Source organism: Eptatretus burgeri, chromosome 2 (assembly GCF_056783735.1).
Source record: "Eptatretus burgeri isolate ZD-2024b chromosome 2, Ebu_testis_v1, whole genome shotgun sequence".
In the NCBI taxonomy this organism is placed as follows: domain Eukaryota; kingdom Metazoa; phylum Chordata; class Myxini; order Myxiniformes; family Myxinidae; genus Eptatretus; species Eptatretus burgeri.
In genome coordinates this window covers 72,731,092-72,753,389 of record NC_140962.1, presented here as the reverse complement: position 1 = coordinate 72,753,389, position 22,298 = coordinate 72,731,092, and the positions used below count along the sequence as shown (strand labels likewise).

Below are 22,298 nucleotides of genomic sequence, written 5' to 3'. Positions count from 1 at the left end.
ACGTCTGGAGATCGCCATGGAGAATGGTCTCAGTTTTAAAGGCAAAAACGCAACCACAGTCAAGATGCTTCCAACGTTTGTGAGGTCAACACCTGATGGAAATGGTATTCAAGATTTTGGACTTCTTCTGTTCAGCCTAATATATATATATATATATATATATATATATATATATATATATATATATATATATATATATATATATATATATATATATATATATATATATATATATATATATATATATATATATATATATATATATGTTGAGGCCTTTAAGCTGTATGTTTTGCAAATGGAACCACAGGTAGATTATTTAAATGCAATTGTGTGGCTACACATTTATATTCTAAGCTAGAGACGTCGATGGTGTGCCATCACAAATCCCCATACTTCTCACCTAAAGCGAAGTTGAAAGATCACAAAAGTTCCATCCGAACTGACCCAATATCAAATTTTGAGTTTTTCTCTTTTTTTTTCTTTCTTTCTTCATTTTTTGAACCCTGTGACCCTCAGTCCCCACCCCCTGGGGCCTGATCCGGTTGTGAAATCCCAAAAAATCCTTACATATTTCTTGTGTCCCCCGATGATTATTACAAAGTTTCATGAAGAAAATGTCTAAAAGTGTGACTATAATTGCATTTTTGGGATTGTGACCCCCCCCTTCAGCAAGGGCAAAATGATACCCACAGTGGGGGGGGGGAAATGATACTGCTCTCGCACCTTCGATGCATATGGTGATGATGACTACAAAGTGTGGTGAATTTCTGCGCAAACGTTTAGGAGGAGATAGCGTGACGGACAGATGGAGGCGATTACAATATCCCCACCGGTTTGTTTTTTCAAAAAGCGTGGCGATAATTATTAGCCTCTGGGCAACTGATTCGGCTTGCATTCACTGTTCTCAATTTTCTGAATTAACCTTTCAAGTCATTATTTGATGGGTTATGTCTGCAGATTTATGGTCTGATATTACAAAGTACAGGGAGAAGGAGGAGAGAGACCTGGCAAAATGTCATAGCCCCCGTTGTTTTAGCAATTTTGCTCTTTGGAGTGAAAGGGCTCGCCCATATTTATGTTCAACTAAAATGGCCGCCAGTCCACCAGTTGGCCATCTTGGTTGTGATGTCAAAAAAATTGACATACATATGTAAGCCATCATTATCTGTGTGCCAAGTTTGAACAACATCAGTCAATGCATTTCTGAGAAATAGTGGAGGACATGTTCAACATCGGGGGGTTTTTTTTTAACAACTAAAATGGCCACCAGTCGGCCATCTTGGATCTGATGTCGAAACAAAATGATGTGCCTATGTATACCATCATCTGTTGTCCTTGTGCCAAGTACGAATAAATTCGGTCCATACATGTCCGAGATATGGTTGCACACGCACGGATATGAAAATCGAGAACAAATCCATAAGCCCCCATTTCAGACTAAACACATTGGGGAGCTAATAAAGTTCTTGACGATCCTACAAAGAAATACACCATCAGTAAAAATGTCAAGAATATAATGAGTTGATGTTCATGTCTACATTCCTCACTGTATTAATCCCCTTGCCTCCCTACTTTTCAATTTCGTCCTGTCCGCCAGAAAACGGAGAGTTTCTAGCATTGGACCTTGGTGGAACAAACTTTAGGGTTTTGAGAGTGGTAGTTGCTTCAGGTGGAGAAACCAGAGTTTGCATTGACAGTGAGCTGTTTACCATTTCCCAGGAAGTCATGCAAGGCACTGGAGAACAGGTGGGTTTTGGAATTGGGCCCCAGCATGGAATGAATTGTTACTGATGCATCTAGTTTTGTTCTTGACACAACAGTACCAAATACTTGCAGGGAAAAAAAGTTGACGTTATTCTACTGATAATAGTCCTTGAGTTGTGAAGCTGGTTTTGGGACTGCCTTTTGGAATGCAGAAGTCATGGTTCATGAGAGGGATTTAAGATTTTATTTATCGAATTACTAGGTATATATATATATATATATATATATATATATATATATATATATATATATATATATATATATATATATATATATATATATATATATATATATACAGTAGACTAGGTGTAAGTCGGCAGCGTGCAACTCGTCACTTCGCCTAAGTCGGCAGCGTCAAAAAGTCCCAAATTTATCTCATGTTAAATCCCTTTGAATAAAGGGTCATCCCTCTGTAAGTCGTCATCTCTAAGTCGTCACTTCGTCTAAGTCATCAGATGTTGTCCATTCCCACGTAATGGAAACTCAAGTAAATTACCACTCCTAACTCGTCACATGGAACTGCTGCCTCGTGAGAAGCCCGATTTCATGGAATCGTGATGCTCGCTCCTTGGTGTACACCGCCAGTGATAGGCTATTTATAACTGCGTACACACGTTGATCGCACTGCAAGCAGGACAATGGCGACTAAGCGTAAGCTTACAACTAAAACCTACCAAGAAAAATACGATATTATCCAGTTTTGTGAGGCAAATCCACTGATGAAGAAAACAGACATAGCTGAGAAGTTGGACATCAAACGGCAGACATTGAACGATATCTTGAAGAATAAGGGCAAGATATTTGGACAAGTGGAGAAGATCGTGAGGCCGGTGGGAAATGTGAAATGCATGAAATGTGTGTCCTTTGAAGATGTCGATGACGCGCTCATCATCTGGTTTCGGCAAATGTCGGCTCAGCCAAATATTCGGTTTCGGCCGATTCGGCCAAATATTCGGCCGATACTGTCTTTCGGTGGAGGATTGCCCAGCCAACATCATGGAATACAATGACCGGTTTGAATCCTTTCTCATGCACCAGATGCCCAAGAGTTTGAGGCAGTCAAACATAACGGATTACTTCGCGAAGAAGTAAAGGATCGATCGAGCTTAGTGTTGAAGTCCGATCATGGTTTTATATTGGCTTGTTTTGTACATTACCGCACTCACTTACACATAGGCATTGAGTGGTAATCATCACCACGATGACTGTGTGTCATGTAATTTGTCACCATACCATCACCGATGGTATACGAGTTGTCTTACAGAGTTGTTCATTATCTTTACTTTTGAGAAACTGATTCATGAATTCCATCTTTGCTTGATCACTTTCCAACTCACCAACTCACCCCCACCTATGCCCCGAGGATTGTGTTTTCCTTTTGGTACAATAGCCGGCTCTCACACATACGTGTCCAGGCCACGCGCGACTTCATCCTTCACCCCACAGTCATTATGAATGTTCGCATACGCGTAAGTCGTCACATTTCTAAGTCGTCACTTTTTTCTCGGTCCCGATGGTGACGACTTACGCCTCGTCTACTGTGTATGTATATATATATATATATATATATATATATATATATATATATATATATATATATATATATATATATATATATATATATATATATATATACACACACACAGCCAATTCATTAGGTCCTTGGTTTGGGCGTTTTATGTATTTCTCTGTGCTCTGTATTTGTAATGATAATGTGTATTTTATAAAGAACATGTATCTGTCTAAGAACTACAAGCCAATGACTGGATCCTCAGAGATGACTGAACTTACTCCTTGCATGCTCGCTCTTCTCTCCCGCCAGCTGTTTGATCATATTGCCAACTGCCTTGCAAAATTTCTGGAGAAGCTTAACATCAAAGAGAAGAAGCTCCCACTGGGTTTCACCTTTTCTTTCCCCTGTATACAGGAAAAACTTGACGAGGTGACTAATCACTTCACACATGGTGCATGCATTATATGTTAAAGCCGTGAGTCTACGTTTGACTTGTCTCTTTTTCTGTTCGAATTAATATGCCATATTGTCCCTTTCAGAGCAAACTTATCAACTGGACCAAGGGGTTCAAGGCTTCAAACGTTGAGGGCCAGGATGTTGTGGAGCTATTGAGGGAAGCAATTCATCGACGAGGGGTAAAATATTGTATTTCAGTTTGTTTTGTTTATTTATTTTAGGGGAGATTTTTCAGGTGATATGTCACTGCTTTGTGGAAATTGAACAGGATCTTATGTGCTTCAGGTTCAGGTTAACTACACAGTCTTTGTCTATCTCTGTTCCCAGGATTTCGATATAGACATCGTGGCAGTTGTGAATGACACTGTCGGTACAATGATGACCTGTGGCTTTGACGATCATCGTTGTGAAGTCGGGCTCATTGTTGGTATGTAGATTAAACATCCTGTATTTAAAGATCATGCTTTAAAAATGGAACTAAACTGACGAGCCCATAATATAGATGACGATTAATATGGCAAATCATTCCTCGAGCTGTGCTATATGTATATGCCTCACCAAGACAGCCGAGTTATTTTTAATTATTTTTTCCCCCGCTTGACTCTCCTGGCAGCTTGACCATTTTGAGATACCTACCATGGAGGTGTAATCGAAAAATGTTCAGCTTAATTGCCCTATTGTCTCAGTTCTATTTCTTTAATGAAGTCCCGCTTGTGGTTCCTTACTTATTTGAAAAATCCAAAGGAATATTACATTTAAGGCCTGCTATCAAGCGATGGTCGTTATCTAGATTCAGGGAGTACTGGTTGAAATCGAGCTTGAGCTTTATATACACCAATCTGTGGTCACCCTGAAGGTACGGGCAGTAACGTGTGCTACATGGAAGAGATGCGGCTACTTGAGTGTGTGCCGGGGGATGAAGGCCGCATGTGTGTGAACACTGAGTGGGGTGCATTTGGAGACGATGGCTGCTTGGATGACGTGCGTACCATTTTTGACCAGATGGTTGACAACAACTCGCTCAACCCTGGAAGTCAGCGGTAAGTTGTTCCTCGCGGACCAAAACTGTAACAAGTACCACTTCCTGAACGGTGAGAAACCAAAAACAGCTGCTTTCTCTTCAGGTTTGAGAAAATGATTGGAGGAATGTACTTGGGAGAGATTGTGCGAGTGGTGTTGGTGAGGCTGGCACAAAGAGAGGTGCTGTTTGGAGGTCGTCTGTCTCCCCAGTTGGTGACACCCGGGTCATTCCAAACCAGCTACCTTTCTTCCATTGAAGGGTCAGTTTCTTTGTCTTCTATCAATGATAAATGTTGTTCCTGTTTGTGTTCATTTAGTTGTGATTTAATTAGGGAGGTATTTTTTATTAATAACTTGTATTTTCAAGCGGTGAAGCGGCTTCAGTATTTGACGATGTCAGTCTGTCCGTCTGTCCGTCAAAAATGAAGAAGAAGAAGAACCTTTCTAACACGGTGCTTCTGCGAAAAATGGACCCTTTTGACCCTTTATTCTGCTGAGACCCCATCGACCTTTGAATACCCTTGAAGACCCAAAAGTCCGAGAGGACCCCAAAGATTCGAAACACCCAGATGACTGAAGAGGACCCAGAGGACCCAAAAGACCCCAAAGACCCTTTACTGTGTGTGTGTTTATTGTGCAGGTCTACTGGAGCATTCTGATGTGGAATGTGACACCAAAATAATCATCATGGTCTCCTGAGTTGATTAGGCTAATTAACTACAAAGAACCCGGAAGAATTCCCATGTTTTAAATGCGCACCATGTTAAGTTGTATCGGGCAGCTTAATGGGTCCTTCCGTGGCATGGCATTCTATTTACAGAATAATTAACAAAATTAATAATAACATTATAATGAACCATGTATTAATTGATACAAATAATATTAACAATAATAATTATAGTGTCATATGGCAATAATAATAATAATTAACATATAATCTCTGCCCTGGCCCAAGCTCATCTGGGTTTGGTGAAAGGCAAAACTGATGCTGAAGCAGTGCAGCAGGCAGGTATGCGACAAGGTCTTGAAGACCAATGAAAATTTAGTCCAGTGGACCAACAGGCCCACGAGTAATTGTAAAGAGTTCTAACTGGTAATTTGAATGGGTGTAAAGGGTAATCCCAATGGGTTTCATTCATTTTTAGGCTTTGCCTATTTCACATTAAAAATGCCAAACTGAACCGCTTCCTTCGGACACGAGTGCGATTTTTGTATTAGCCTTGCATTGTGAGGTTTGCCATTGCGTTCACTCAAATAATTTAGCCAAACACTGTCTAGTGTCTACAGAATATATTGAGGGTCAGGATAGTTCATTTGCCTTTTCTTGCTTTTCTCTTTTTAATGCCAGTCCTAAGATTTGTTTCCATATTGATTTCAATCATATTGACTGCTATACTTCTGCTGCACACAGAGGAGTTTTTTTTCTTTTTCTTTTGAGGACACCACAATATGTACAGGTCGTTATTCTGAAATGTCTGTCCGTAATATGAAATGTCTGTCTGAAATGTCTGTAATAATGGGTCATTATGTTGGATTGGTATTGTATTCATCTTTGGCAGTGAGTGACCAATTTTGTTTTTGATGTTTTAAAGTGATCATTATTGCCCGATTCAATGCTTATCCATTTTTGATGAAGCGAGGTTTGCTAATTTTTCAATGATATCATCACCACCCAAGCCAGTCACAATCTCAAGACTAGGAAGTTTATTATTGTGTTGTATTTTGTTTCTTCTGATCATTGATAACAATTACTAAATTGCAATTTTGGTTTTATGACTAATTTCCAGGACAGCAAATGGTTTAGCTGAGGCAAAGAGGATACTGACAGATCTGGACATACAGCGAGTCTCTGATGGAGATTGTCGTGCTGTGCAACGCGTGTGTTTCTTGGTTTCTTCGCGTGCTGCGCATTTTGCTGCTGCCGGCCTCGCAGCATTGCTGCTCCGCATGAAGCAAGGCAGAAGTGAGGAGCGCCTTCGTGTCACTGTTGGAGTTGATGGCTCTGTCTACAAGAAGCATCCTCAGTAAGGCCTGCTTCTTCACAATCATTACAATCGCACTTTGTGCCTCACCTTTTGCACCTTACTAACTCGATGAAACCACTTTTCTTGCACTTTGCAGCAGTGAAAAAAAAAAAAAATGCAGCTCTCTCAACTGGTGTGTGGTGTGGCATTTGAAACGTTTTTTTCATAATTGGAAAAGATTCATATATATATTTTTATGGCCACGGGTACCGAGTGTATTTTGAGAGGGTTGATCCTCGTTTCTCCTCGGAAGAGCCGGACTTGGGGCCACTGCTCACAATTAACTTCATGGTACGGTGGGTTGCTTTTCAACCACGAGTTCCAGTGTCCACCGTCTAATTTTCCGCTTAATTAAGGTCACTTGGCTTCCTGAACGGAGAGCGCGCCCTCGGCGATGCACCAATCATATCTTGATTACATCTTGAGTCGGGCGGCCGAGCCTTTACCGCTGGTGCATGCCGACTATGACAGGTCGATGAGTTTGGGAACTACCTCCCAGTTTATCTAGGTTGGGACAATGCTGGATCAATTGAAGGAAAGGACAAGCACAGACAGGTTGAAACGTCAACAAGGAATTTATTACAAAGAAAAAATAAATATACAGAAGAACTTTATATTTCTTTGTGGTGAAAATAGGTGAATTCAAATCAAACAAATAAAAAATGAAACAGGCATTGATTAAAAAAAAAAACAGACGAAGAGCAGATGCTTATCACTATACCTTGCTTAATGATTAAACACAAGACAAGGGTACACAGCAGATCATTCAGGGGGGGAGAGAAATCCGGTCTCGGCTTCCCAAGGTAAAAGTCATCGTGCGTCAAAATGTCCCAAAATGTGTGAGCGTGCCTTGGTTTGTTGCCAGCACCCTGCCTCACCATACACCCACTCGGAAACAGGCTCAAACACCAATCGGCGTCACGCCGTCACTCCCAGGAACCAGGAACGCCAAGAATCAGTTACGCCAAGAGCAGGTCCCGAGCAGAACCAGCAGGAACTGTCCAACCGTCAACCACCATCAGGAGCAGCTCACCAATTGTCACCAGCGGTCAGGACTGTAAGGCTGTAAGGCTGTCACTCACTCACCAGCTTGCCAACTGTCACCAGTGGTTAGAGCTGTAAGGCTGTCACAAACTCACCAACTGTCACCAGCAGTCAGAGCTGTAAAGCTGTCACCAGCTCACCAACCATCAGGAAAGCGATCCTCCCGTCCTTTTTTTGGCGACCAGTGTGGGCGGAGCCTCAAGCAGACTTGGTCAAATCCACGTTGCCTGTTGGCGCATCGCTGCACGTGATTTCCAACCATCAATCTCGTGATCATTCCTTCGTCATTCAGCCCGACACAAACAAGAGCCAGCCAGCATCCATAGAGCTGCCCTACAGGGCGTCAAACGTCAATGAAAGATAGGTGGATGTCAACGTCGGTTTAAGAGGTGGGTGAGGTAAATGATCCACAGCCGTATTTGACTGTCACAATAACTGCTCAAGAAAAGCCCGCGTGGTGTGCTTCATCAAACGTCCTGTAAGTCCAAAGTGTAAATATATCGTCCACCTCCAAGCCAATGTGTCCTGATGGAAAGGGAGTACATGAGCCTCCGTTGGGCTAATGGCTATCTCACGTGCATGAATGTGTCGTAAAGAGAAAAAGGCCATCTCGTAAGAAAGGGAATCTGTTCTATACCCTTCTCCAATGCATCAGAGTTAGAATCCCATCAGACATGGGGATGGGTCAATTCTGGACATGCGTTTAGGGAAATAACTGTCGAAGGACCTAAATGTTTGTATGCATTAGTCAGATCCAATTCTGAAATTCATAACTATAAATAAATAAATATATATCTATACATTACTGAAACTCTCATCTTGTATGTATTTATGTTCCCGAAATACAGCCAAAACGGTACACGACCGCAAACATTTTAGGGCCACCTTACTCACAATTCTCCTGCGGGGTGCAGTGTCAAGTTTCGTTCAAATCGGGCATCAAAAAAATCAAAAAATCAATTCCCGATTCAGTCAAGTACTCTTCGGGAGTATTTGATCAATACAAACAACCTCAGCGGTATAGTTCGCTGGAGCGATCTTTTTTTCTTCTTGAAATGATTGTTTTCATCAACTGCTGTCACAACGGGTTCACGAGTCGTGTAATATATATATATATATATATATATATATATATATATATATATATATATATATATATATATATATATATATATATATATATATATATATATATATATATATATATATATATATATATATATATATATGTCGAAAAGCAGCAAAAACTTGATTTGTGTATCGTATTGGCTGTTGTGATCCTGTGGGCTTTTTGCCTCTCCCATAAAATACAATGGATTAGAGCTCGTTCCAAACCAATTGTTTTTACATTTTGTTTGTTATGAGCTCATTAGGTTTATTCTTAAGAGTCATTGTACATTATCTTGTTTGACCTGTATTTCTCTACCCCAATAGCCTGGTCTTGTTACAGATTCATTCCATTTGCCATGTTAATTGACTTGCTGAGTGGTTTTACTTAATTCACCACCTTGTTCGCCAAAATAAAAGACCTTGTTCGACCTTTATTAGCCCCCTTTGGAATTGGTCTGAAACGGAGGCTTGTAGATTTGGTCTCAATTTTTCACGTGTGCGCGTTCGTAACCATATCTCGGACATGCCTGGCGCAAAGACAAAACGTGGTTTTTTAGTTTCGTGATGGTGATGGTTGGAACAAAATCATTTTGTTTAAGATGGCTGACTGGTTGGCATTTTATTAGTTAAAAAAAAAATACGGTATCAAACACGTCCTCAAGCATTTCTTGGATATGCATTTACCGATGTTGTTCAAACGTGGCACACAGATAATGAGTGATGGTTACATTTGCACATCATTTTTTTATTGGTGGCCAACTGGCAGCCATTTTAGATGTAACCCCCCCCCCTCCGGATGTTCAACCCTTCCCCAATTATTGGACATGCATGGTCTGACTTTGTTCAAACATGGCACAAGCACAGTACACAATGGCATTCACTTGCACCTAACTTTATTTTGCGATCTGATCTCCAACTTCCTCCCATAATGCAGTCCACACAAGCACTGAAAGGTGTGGGGGCCAGTACACACAGCTGACGAACTCTAGTAACAACTGGAAATAAGTTGGAGATGGTATCACCACATCTCACAACACTCAGTACCAGAGTATAGTTCAGACATCAGATTTATCATTTTAGGTGGCACCCCACAAAGACCAAGAATCCTCCAGAGGGCATCCTAATTCACTGAATCGAACGCTTTACAGAGATCAACATAGGCTGTGAACAGCCCCTGCCGAAACTCTCGTCTGCGTTCGGTGAGGACGTGAAGAGCAAGGATACGGTCAATCGTCGACCTTTTTGGTGTAAAGCCTGATTGCTCTGGGCTCTGGTGCTCAAACAGATAGTGTCGATCCCTGTCAATAATTATCCGAGCAAAGACCTTCCCGGCACTGAGAGCAGCGTCACCCCTCGGTAGTCATTTCAGTCCTGGCGATCACCCTTCCCTTTCCAGAGAGAGACAACAAGGCCCCTCTTCCAGTCAGTTGGGATGATGCCTGTGTTCCAGGCAGAGCACAGAACTGCAAGCAATGACCTGAGTACAGTATTTCCACCAGCCTTGAGAAGTTCAGCATGGATGCCACAGATCCCTAGAGCTTTACCCCATTTCAACCGGTTCACCGCAGCCTGTGTTTCTACAAACGAAAGTGGATCATAATTGATTAGAGGGACCGCAATAATGATAGTAACACCCCTGACATCCAACTCACCAACGGGTGGATCAGGCTAGTACAGCCACTCAAAGTAACTGGCCCAGCGGGCCTTCACTTCAGACTCCTCTGTCAAGAGCCCACCACCCTCCGCTCTAACTGCAGTACACCATTGGACAGGCTTGGAGGAACGCAATGTGCAAATTCCCCTGTAAGCAGGAGAATCACTTGACCACAGGTGATGCTCCCCCCCCCATCCCAGATTCCTCGTACATAGGCCTTCTTATCTACCCTCAGCACACATGCAGTTTTACACCTCAATTCCCTGAACAGCTCAGCTCTGCCATTAAGCCTGTCCCTGCGACTCTGTCAGTGGTATCCAGTGTCCCTTGAGAAATAAAATTCTTCTTTGCCCTGCGGTGAGTTCCATGACATCCACCGGCAAAATCAAGGATGGTGGTCTTCAAGGCATCCACAACTCTTCAGGATTCCCAAAAGCACCCAGACCCCCCCCCCCCAAATCCCCATTCAGCATCTTCGCAAACTCCTCAGCTACCCTCTCATCCTTGAGCTTGCCAACATCCAGCCTAGGCTGGGATGGTACCATTCTCCTGGATTTAATGTGCAACTTCAGTGTTGCAACCACAAAGCTGTGGCCGGTATTGAGGAACTGAGCACTCCGGTAGACCCTGCAGTTCTGGATAATCCTCCAATGAGCACGTAGTCAATGTCCTTTGCCACACCACCAGCGTTGAAACACCAAGTCCAGCGATGAGCCTGTGGGCGCTGAAACCATGAACCAGCCACCATAAGTCCATGTCTTCTTGCAAAGTCAAGAAACTTAGTGCGATTCAAGTTCAAAGTTCCAGACACATGGGGACCAACACACGTCTCATAACCATCCATATCAAGTCCAGTCGATGCATTGAAATCCCCCAAAACTAGAGTATCTCACCTGGGGCACTGATCAAGCACAGACTCGCGTGTGGCATAGAATGCGTCCTTCACAGTGAGATCACTCACCTCAGTCGGAGCGTTTACAGAGACCAGGGAAACGATACCCACCTTCTCAGATTGTCCCCAATCCTGAACCATGATCTTTACTACCCTCGTTACCTCTTACCCCACCCCATACCAATCCCTCCTCCTTCCAAATTTCAAGTTTTCCTTCCTGAGAATTTCCTTCTGTATTCTTCATATCCACCCCATGCATCCTTTCCTGCCCATTGTTTGCAAAGTCTACCTCTATTTTAGCCTTCAACTCTGCTGTTTTCCCCCTCCCTCAACTGTTCCTTTTGTCTTGTATCCTAATCTGTTCACTCTTCCATGAACCTTGGTTATGTATACAAAAAAGGGTTTGGACATGTTTAATACAGCAAGGAATCGTCCTGCAAGCACAGATGTAATGAATGAACATTTGCAATTCAGGGTTGCTTGATTCAACACATAACCACCACCATCAAACACCACACAATGGGGAAAAACAAGTTGGATCCAGTGTTTCTTTCATGGCACGATGAAAGACCAAAACGTCGACCAATGTAAAAGACTTGAGAGAGTGAAGATTTCCATTTTCTGTCTCTGTGTGCACAGAGTCTAAACAACTGCACGTTGAGATTATGAACTGAATAAACAACAATCTGTGACTACGTGATGAATCAGCTTGTTCTGATGTCACCGTGGTGGAGGCTGACATGGATGAGAGGTGTGGAGTTAATGTTTTTATTTTGCCTCCGCACCAAGAGTGCCGGAGGCATTATGTTTCTGGGTTGTCCGTTCGTCTGTACGTTTGTCCGTCTGGATTTTCGTTTACGCGATAACTCAAGAAGCAAATTGTAGAATTTGTTTTTTATGCCTCCGCACCAAGGGTGCCGGAGGCATTATGTTTCCGGGTTGTCCATTCGTCCATTCGTCCATCCGGATTTTCGTTTTCGCGATAACTCAAGAAGCAAATTGTAGAATTTCATCAAACTTTGTAAAAAGGTAAAGTAAGACAGGGCAATTAAGTGATTAGATTTTGGGCCAGATGTGATAAAGGTCAAGGGTCAAAGGTCAAGGTCAAACTCTGAAATTTTATTGTTTATGCCCTAACTCAAATATTGGACAGAATTTCATCAAACTTGGTACAAAGGTAAAGTTAGGCAGGGCAATTAACTGATTAGATTTTCGGCCAGATATGATAAAGGTCAAGGGTCAAATATGTCAATACTCAAGTGTTTGTGCAGGAGAGCGGAGGCATACCCGTCGACTGCGGGCAGTCGAATTACTCTAGTTTAATAATGCAGTAAATGTGTTTCCCAATCACACTGTTCATCTTTTAAGAGTGTTTTAAAATGTGCTTTTCCCAATCGGCCCGTCACCGGATTTTGGCACAGGTTGTGACCACAGTGCAGTCATTCTTGTTGTATAATCATTATATTGTCGAGTATTTTCTGGTTTCGCACTTCCAACAAGACTTGATGTTCATGCAGCGCTCGAGCGCAGAGTACCCTGCAACAGTATAAAGCCAAAACCAGCACTGAAACACCCCGAACTGTAACTCGTAACTGAAAACAATATTGATTTATCGTGGTGGATCTGGTATATACATTAACATTTTAACAACAACTATATTTTCCCCTGGGCCCTCATTGAGCTTGGGGTTCTGGGCATGGTCCTTGTGTGCCCGTCCATTAATCCGCCACTGTGTCTTGGGACTTGATCTCTTGCGGTGTCATGTTGTCCATTAGGGAGACCTAGTCCGTTACAATATCAATAGAATTGTGGAAGAGGAACCTCAACTGCAGGCACAACACACAGTGGATAGTCAGGCAGAAGTGCATGCACCATGATATTGCATACTGTATACATACACAAGCCCCCAACAAAGGAAATGACTTGAGTGTGAAACCTTGATGATCAGGAATTGCTTTCCTGCAACAGTTGCTCACTATAAATGCCATTTTCATCACCACAACTAGTGAAACACTCCAACTGCCCATCGTCTGACCACACACTTTACAATGCACAAGTGCTCAATCAGCCTCACTGGCTTGTGCATCAGCACATCGGGGCAGACCATGCATACATCACTGCTTTCTGGACCTTCGGCCACTCTAAAGTGTCTCTAACCATTGCCCAGAAGATTTGTGGTCCTCTGGCCAGCCCTGTTCAGGAACCTCAAACTCTGGATTTTAAAAATTCAGAAGTCATTTGAGGTTGTCATATATTACCTCCCACGATCATGGCACAAGTAAACTCTCATTGTATTAAAAACTAGGAAGAACACACAGACAGACGGACACTAATTTTCAACATTGACACAGCATGTCAAGATTACAGTCAAGTCAATGAAACTATATTTGATCGAGGTTTTGCAAGCATATCAAACACTTTCTGTACGACCTTATTCACAAAGTGATAGTTGCTATCCAAACATTTTTCTGAGCTATCTTTCTTACTCGCATCCTTTCTCACTCTTCCATGCAGCTTTGCCCGTCGTCTGCAACAAAGCGTCCGTAGTCTTGCACCCGGCTGCTCGGTTCGATTCATGCGATCAGAAGATGGTAGTGGTAAAGGGGCAGCCCTCGTGACAGCAGTGGCACGGCGCCTTGCCAGACAGCGTCATGATCTCGATGAAATTCTGGCTTCCTTTGACCTCGGGCCTGAGAAGCTGGCTGATGTGGCTCGCCGGTTACGTGCTGCTATAGACCAAGGGTTGCGCATGGAGAACCGTGGCCAGAGTTCCTTGAAGATGTTGCCAACCTTTGTTCGATCAAAACCTGATGGAGAAGGTGAGATTTCTGAATGAAAACTATTTCACCAGTTGTGGATATTTCTAGCTCCTTGTCTTTAAAGCATACTATTGTCATGCTGTCATTTGCATCCTCATTTCCAGAACATGGAGACTTCCTGGCTCTTGACCTTGGAGGATCCAACTTCCGGGTAATGTTGGTTCAAGTTCAACGTGGGCGGCGCAGAGTCAACCTGCACAACCAAGTGTATCCGTTACCTCAGGATGTGATTCTGGGAGTCGGCGAACATGTAAGGCTTCAATGTGTAGTGCGTATCAAACTTACCGAGCTTTCAACTCGGCAAGGCAAGCTGGGGCAGCTTTAACTACTGTTCTAGTTGCCTCTTTATGACTGTTCTCTCCATTTCCGATTTGCAGCTTTTTGATCACATTGCCGGGTGCATTGCGGATTTTTTGGAAAACACAGGCATGATTAACCATCGGCTGCCCCTCGGCTTCACTTTCTCCTTTCCTTGCCACCATCAAGGTCTGGATCAGGTCAGCCTGTAGACCTCTGGATAACAAAAAGCATTTTGCTTTTTAACTTTTATTTTCCTGTTAGTTTGTTTTTAATCTTTGGAAATGACCATGACATTATTTCACCACCTACACTGGTCCTCTTTTTACACTGGTCCTCTCTTTCCACAGGGTATTCTATTAAACTGGACAAAGGGTTTTGGCGCAAAGGACTGCGAGGGGAAAGATATTGTCACAATGTTGAGAGAAGCCATTGAACGGCGCAATGTAAGTGTCTCTTCTCGAAATTATTTTTCTTTCACTGCCCCAATTATTCCCATATCCAGTCTCCCTAAAATTGATCCCAGATAAAGACAGTGCTTAACAGTTTGTTGTTTTGATTTTGTACAATTTTTTTTTTTTAAAGAAGTGATGGGTCATTTTTGGGGGTCTATTTGTATGGAATGGACGCAGTCTTGGAAAATTTCTAACAGTATTGAAAACTCATGAGCATGGATCAGTAGAACACATGAGTAGGTACATGTACAAGCGAAAATGTTTTGAAAAACTTCTTTATAAAAGTTTTGTAATTTAAGGAGCTGGCAGAATAGCCGAGATTCATATGCACTCACCCTTACGCTGTCTCGCCGAGGTTTTGATCTCGGCCGAGCTATAAACTGCTATCATGGTGTTTCGCATGCAGGTCAAGTAATCGATGTGTGCGCCGTCCATCAAAAGGACGTTAAGTTGGGGAATCTAGGCTATCAGCACTGGTCGTCGGTGGACATTAAATGTCTCAGAGGTGTCGTTCACAAATAGTAGGCAAGTTATCGCCGGCACCCTGACCAAGTTCCATATTCCTGTCCTCACTGACTGTTGGGAAGACAACTGCAAACCTCCCAGCACATCTTTGCCACTGCTTCGGCATCACCGACGTGGCACATTGTCAAGATCATGGCACATTTGATTGATTGAAAGTAACTCTGTATTAAAAGAAAAAGAATGCGATGGAGGACGCATTCTGCAACTGATGATTTTTATGCCTCCGCTAACCAAGCCGTCGGAGGCATTGTTTTCGGGTTGTCCGTCTGGCTGTCTGTCCGTCAGTGATAGGTTTTTGTTACCACAATAACTTAAGAATGGCTGAAGGGGTCTAAGTCAAACTTGGTTCACGTTTGTATAATGATGCAAAGATGAACTGATTAGATTATGGGATCAAGAGATCAAAGGCTAGAGGTCCCGTTGGGTAAAAAAAAAAAATTTTACAGTGCTAACTTGAGAACCAGTGATGGGATTTTGACCAAACTTGACCAAATTTTGACCAAACTTTGACCAAACTTGTTATATACAGTATTATGATGCAAAGATGAATGAATTAGATTTCAGCATCAAAAGGTCAGAGGACATGTCAGTTACAGTGGCTTGCAAAAGTATACACCCCTCCAAAGATTTCATATTTTGATGCCACCTGAGCTTATTTCATGATTCTTTCAAATCAAGTTTAATATATAGTCTTCGCAAAGTATTCTAACACGATAAAGCTATAAAATGTGAAGAAGTTCAAGTAACAGAGAAAATCAGATGATCCTCAGTTGCATAAGTCTTCAAACCCTTTCCCTAATTAACCGCAAATAACTTCAGGAGCATATTATTTGTTTGAAAGATTACAAAATACGTGTAATATGTTTCTGTATGTAAATATTTTCTGTATGTACATATATGTATGTATGTTTCAAAATACCTGTATGTAATCAGTGGTTTAACTTGAAGATAAAGCTTCCCCACTTATCTAAGGAGTTTTACGGTGCAAATCACTTGGTCAACCAACAAGGTAAACATGAAGACCAAAGAGCTTTCCAAAGAAGTCAAACATAAAGTGGTGGAGAAGCACCATTCATGAAAGGGTTATAAGCAGATTTCAAAGTCACTCATTATCCCTTTGAGTACGGTGATGTCCATCATTAAGAAGTGGAAGATGTATCATGCCACCCAGGCTCTACCCAAGTCGCCCATCCAAACTCAACAGCTGGGCAAGCAGGAAATTGGTTTGGGATGTCACTGTAAATCCAACAATGACTGAAAGATCTGTGAGGCTCTATCTCTGAGATGGGGGTCAGTGTTCATCAATCAATATCTTTCCCTTCACAAAGCTGGCCTCGAGAGACAGGTGGCAAGAAAGAAGCCATTACTGAAAAAAGATGCATCTAAAAGCTCATCTGGAGTTTATGGAAAAGCATCTTTATTATACTGCAGGCATGTGGAGAATGGTGGTCAGACAAGATGAAAATTTTAAGGTGTGACTCACTGAACTTATTGGTCTGAATTCAAAGCATTACATCGGGTGCAAGCCTAACACTGCACTTCACCCAGCACGGTGGTGGCAGCATCATGTTATGGGGCTGATTTTCATCAGCAGGGACTGGTAAGCTTTTCAGGGTAGAAGGGACAATGGACGGTGTTAAGTACAAGAGAATCCTTGATGAAAACCTGCTCAAGTCAGCCGGGAATCTGAAACTGGGTATGAGATTCACATTTCAGCAGGACAATGATCTGAAGCACAAAGCGAAAGCCACACTGGAGTGGCTGAATAAGAAGAAAATAAATGTTCTTGCGTGGCCCAGTCAAAGTCCTGATTTGAACCCAATTGAACATTTATGGCGAGACTTGAAGATTGCAGTCCATCGACGATCCCCATCACACTTAGCGGAACGAGAGCGATTTTCACGTGATGAATGGGGAAATATTTCACCATCTCACTGTGCAAAGCTGATAGAGATCTACCCAGAAAATTATCTTTGCTGCAAAGGGTGCTTCCACCAAGTACTTTTGCAACCAGTGAATTTTGATTTGCACATATTTTTTTGCAGGTATTCCTGACGTGTAACCTCGTTCAACAATAACAGTGTTTCGTTTGATTTCTTGAGTTATGAATAAAAAAAGTTCATTTGGAAAAAAATTGTTTCTACATCCTTACTGTAATTCGTGTGTGTGTGTGTGTGTGTGTGTGTTGCACTACGTGGGAGAGGGTGTAAGAAGTCCCCACCTTTTATAGTACAGAACATTAATCCTGTCCCCACGTTTTCCAGTGCAGTGAGGTGTATTTTGTATTTGCTGTCCACGTTTGAATAAGGATAATTAATTAATAACATAACCCCCCCTGGCAGCTCCCGTCGGGAGCAGGTGCTTCGAGTAATTTTTAATTCATCTAAATGTGGCATTATTGCTCAGGAATGAATTATTTTGCAGGACACTGTAAAAATGTACCAGGTTTTATTCAAATCCTTTCAGCTGTTCTCAAATATCACAAGTATGTATGATGATGTAATAATGTGGGCAGAGGCGCATCAGTCGAACAATGCCGTTGTCGTTTTTCTTTGTTTTTGAATGTTGATTGTTCATTCATGTGTTTTATTTTTATTTATTTTTTAAATAGCTCCTTTAATCTTGCTTATGACAAAATTTGTATTCCAACTAGGATTACGAGGTTGATGTTTTTGCCATGGTGAATGACACCGTGGGTACAATGATGGCATGCAGCTACGATGACCCACACTGCGAGATCGGCCTCATTATTGGTGGGTAGAAGGATGGCCTTTCACTTATAACTGCAAAATTAACTCACAAAGCACATTTCCCAGTTTACTTTCTATTCTACCCATTTGTGGGCTACTGGCCATTTAACTTTAATTGTTTAATTGTGTCATCATGTAAATGTTTGGCTTTGTAGTGGGTTTGAAATGTTGTAGAAGTTTATTTTGAATATTTTGTAGTTTTCTGTTTTTTAACTTGCATTGGTCATACTTATTTTAGGACTGTTGGTAAAATTTTACGAGTGTTTTATGACATGCTGTATGTTCTGATGTATTTCGAAAATGAATCCCACAGGAACGGGCACGAATGCTTGCTATATGGAGGAGCTTCAGAATGTGGAATGTTTGCCTGGGGACAAGGGTCGAATGTGTATGAACACAGAATGGGGTGCCTTTGGGGACGATGGTTGCCTTAATGACATTCGCACAAACTTCGACAAGCTCGTGGATGCTGCTTCGTTCAACCCCGGCTTACAATGGTGGGTGCAACTGCAACCAACATGCCAGCAGTGATGCTGATAATCTGCTTTTGAATTGATAAATGCACCATTTTACCTCTGTTATGTATGTATATGTATTTTTAACCTTGATTGCTGATTTCGTTTTCATCCCTAAGTAAATCATCTGTTATCTGTTATCTTGTGATTGAGCAACAATTACCTTTGCTTCCCAAACTGTTAACCCCTATGCTTTCAGGGCCAGGACAGGTTTGATGCATTTCTCTGGTTTCTTCCCCAACTCCCCTTCTAAACAGCTTTGAGAAGATGATTGGGGGTTTGTACCTCGGCGAGCTCGTGAGGGTGGTCTTATTGGGTCTGGCACAGAGAGGTCTTATTTTCCGAGGTCGGCCATCCCAGCGCCTGTTTACCAAAGGAATCTTCCCCACGCATTTTGTTTCACAGATAGAAAGGTGGGGATGGTGGATGTGCACTCTTTGGGTGGTGGTGGTGGTGGTGGTGGTGGTGATGGTGGTGATGGGTTGTTTTTACAAGCTTTATTTATTCAGGCCATTTTAATTGGTTGACATTTTCTGCATCTTGGTTATGAAGATCTGTTCTGTTCATTTATCAAAAAAAGGACAAGATCCACTTTGATTATATATTTTAATATGCAGAATTATATTTGTTATTTGTTTGCTCGTGCAAGTCATGGTACATGACAAATCAGATTTCTAAATTGTGTCTGCCAGGGTCATTTGTGTCTGTCACTGCCTTGCAAATGTGGGTTTATTCTTATGACAGCCATTGCACATTATGTTATTTGATCTTTATAATCTCTGCCCCAATACCCCAGCGATAGCATGGCCTTGCTCCAGATTCGTTCCATTCTCAGAGGCCTGGGCCTGGATGTGACCTGCGATGACAGCTTGCTCGTGCGTCGCGTGTGTGCGGCAGTCACAACCCGTGCTGCACGCCTCTGTGGTGCAGGGGTCGCAGCGCTCGTTGAGCAAATGCGAGAAAACCGTGGTCTTGATCACTTGCAGGTCACAGTTGGAGTTGATGGTTCTCTGTACCAGCTCCACCCAAAGTGAGTATTTATTATTTGTTTAATTCATTAATTTGTGGTGCAGTGTGCAGCCATTGGTTTTTGTATCATTGCTGATAGCCCACAAAAAGATTTGCTGGTTTGTTGATAGGTTTGTATTGTTGCTCGACCACATAAACCACAATGGTTTGTGGCTAAAGTTTTTGAAGATTGCTGTGACATTACAAGCGGCTTGATGGAAAAACATCCCAGACAAGAAGAATCGTTTGACCATACATGTGAAGTTTCCACTTAGACTTTCATAAGGAATGGACACAGCCCTGGAAGTTGCAGCCATTGCAAGAAGTGCATCATATGGGATGTTGACATCGATTGCTAGTGAATGTTATGGATCCCATAGTTTCTTTGAGTGGACAAGTTATCACTGACACCCTGACCCAATTCCTACCCTACTCTCACCTATAACATATGCTGGTCACCATCTGGTGGTGGCTCTCGAGGCAATCTCAGTCTGCCAAAGAACCAGCAACCTTCCGGGATGCTGGATTGCATCATGTATATGATGTTTCCACCATTGTCCTTCAATTAACTTGGTCTGACTGATCTCACAGTGTGCACACGCACACACACACACACTAATCATAATAAATGCCCAAGACCAAGGCCACTATACCAGTGGCTTTAAGAAAATGGTACGACTGAGTCTCACACAGATAAAGGTTTTGCAGGGGATAAAAAGTAAGCACGAGTCATCTCCTTTCGGGATGTAAAGAAGAACAAAACAAAAAAACCTGTCATCACATCTGGACACAAACGCACAACAAAGTATGTGGAGTGGATCCACTGACACATCTGCAAAAAAATTCAATATCCCAGTTTCAGAAAACTCATGGAAACCTGAACCAAAAGCAACCATTTCTATATCCCCCACCAACTCCGTTGGTTGGCGGGGGATAATTATTGAAAACAGCGTGAACATAGAAAACAAAGCATTGCGACCAGATATAGTATTTAGGTACAAAAAAGAAAAGAAGACATTGCTAATTGAGGTTTCAATACCCAGCGATTTTGGCCTAAACGATGCAGAAATCAAGAAAATGACCAAATATGAAGACCAAGAAAATGACTTTAATTTTTTTTAATCCCAGTTTGCAATGTATGTTTCTGTTCCATCAATCATCCTTTTTTCCCAACTTCAGTGCCAATTCACTCACTAAAATCTTAAATCTACCTTAAATCAGTGCCTTAAATCTACCTCCTCCTAACCCCTCACCTGTTATCTCTCTCCTTACTCCTCCCATCTTTGCCCCTCATCCTACCTCTGCTCTTGACACCTCTTCACTGTCTTCTGCCTCAGTATCAGCTCCTCCTTTGTTGTCCCAAAGTGTGTGGTGTTCCAACATCCGTGGGCTCCATTCGAACCGAACAGATCTCACTCTCTCAATCAGTACACTCCTCATCACCACAAACATTCTCCTTCCTTCCTCTCAGCACACCTCCCTCTCTTCCCAACCCCTCAAATCTTGTACCCCCCCCCGCCCACTCCCTTCTTCACCATACTTCCACCAAATCTCATTCTTCACCTCTCCCATCACCCTCCTGCACCTTGGCCGTGCCTGCTCTCATCGTCTCTCCTCCCTTTCAAAGCAACATTCACACTCTTCCCCCTCCAAGCTTCCTCCAATCACCTTTCTCAAATACTCCCCCTCACGCTCTTCTCTCAACTCTCCCCCTCACCCTTCTCCCTCAACTCCCTCCCCCTCACCCTTCTCCATCAACTCTCTCCCCTCACCCTTCTCCCTCAACTCTCTCCCCTCACCCTTCTCCCTCAACTCTCTCCCCTCACCCTTCTCCCTCAACTCTCTCCCCTCACCCTTCTCCCTCAACTCTCTCCCCTCACCCTTCTCCCTCAACTCTCTCCCCTCACCCTTCTCCCTCAACTCTCCCACCTCACCCTTCTCCCTCAACTCTCTCCCCTCACCCTTCTCCCTCAACTCTCCCACCTCACCCTTCTCCCTCAACTCTCTCTCCTCACCCTTCTCCCTCAACTCCCTCACCCCTCACCTTTCTCCCTCAACTCTCTCCCCTCATCCTTCTCCCTCAACTCTCTCCCCCTCACCCTTCCCCTCAACTCTCTCCCCCTCACCCTTCTCCCTCCAATCTTCCCTCCTCACCCCCCCCCCCTTTCCAAAGTTGCCCTCCCTCACATCCACAAATGTTCCTCCTTTCTCCACCCTCTCTTCCATCTCATCACTCCACTTCCTCCAATCTTCAACTGCCCTCTGCCCCCTTTCTTATTAGTCCCCGCTGGTCCTCACCCCATCACCACTGAGCCTTTTCTCTTCCTCATCCGGCCCTCTCCCAGGTTTTCTGGTGAGGAGGGTGTTTGGATATGGACACCCAGCCGGATTAAAAACAAAACCTGTCAATGGGTGGAGGAGCTCCTTTTGAGCCAATGGCCATCCATATCTA

The 22,298-nt window shown here is 42.8% G+C and overlaps 1 protein-coding gene across 3 annotated transcripts in view; it reads left to right on the top strand.

The window, feature by feature from the left end:
* LOC147032315 (hexokinase-2-like) overlaps positions 1–22,298 on the top strand; it is a 58,010-nt gene that overhangs the window by 18,567 nt on the left and 17,145 nt on the right. For all 3 annotated transcript variants that reach the window (XM_085869809.1, XM_085869811.1, XM_085869810.1), the window contains 16 exons: positions 1–104; positions 1,598–1,746; positions 3,587–3,706; positions 3,817–3,912; positions 4,061–4,160; positions 4,590–4,773; positions 4,858–5,013; positions 6,541–6,777; positions 13,992–14,296; positions 14,401–14,546; positions 14,674–14,793; positions 14,944–15,039; positions 18,227–18,326; positions 18,637–18,820; positions 19,096–19,251; positions 19,635–19,868. The exon at positions 1–104 is cut by the window's left edge and continues 59 nt beyond it. In XM_085869809.1, the coding sequence (XP_085725935.1) occupies positions 1–104; positions 1,598–1,746; positions 3,587–3,706; positions 3,817–3,912; positions 4,061–4,160; positions 4,590–4,773; positions 4,858–5,013; positions 6,541–6,777; positions 13,992–14,296; positions 14,401–14,546; positions 14,674–14,793; positions 14,944–15,039; positions 18,227–18,326; positions 18,637–18,820; positions 19,096–19,251; positions 19,635–19,868 (2,487 nt within the window). The remainder of the gene's footprint in view (positions 105–1,597; positions 1,747–3,586; positions 3,707–3,816; positions 3,913–4,060; positions 4,161–4,589; positions 4,774–4,857; positions 5,014–6,540; positions 6,778–13,991; positions 14,297–14,400; positions 14,547–14,673; positions 14,794–14,943; positions 15,040–18,226; positions 18,327–18,636; positions 18,821–19,095; positions 19,252–19,634; positions 19,869–22,298) is intronic.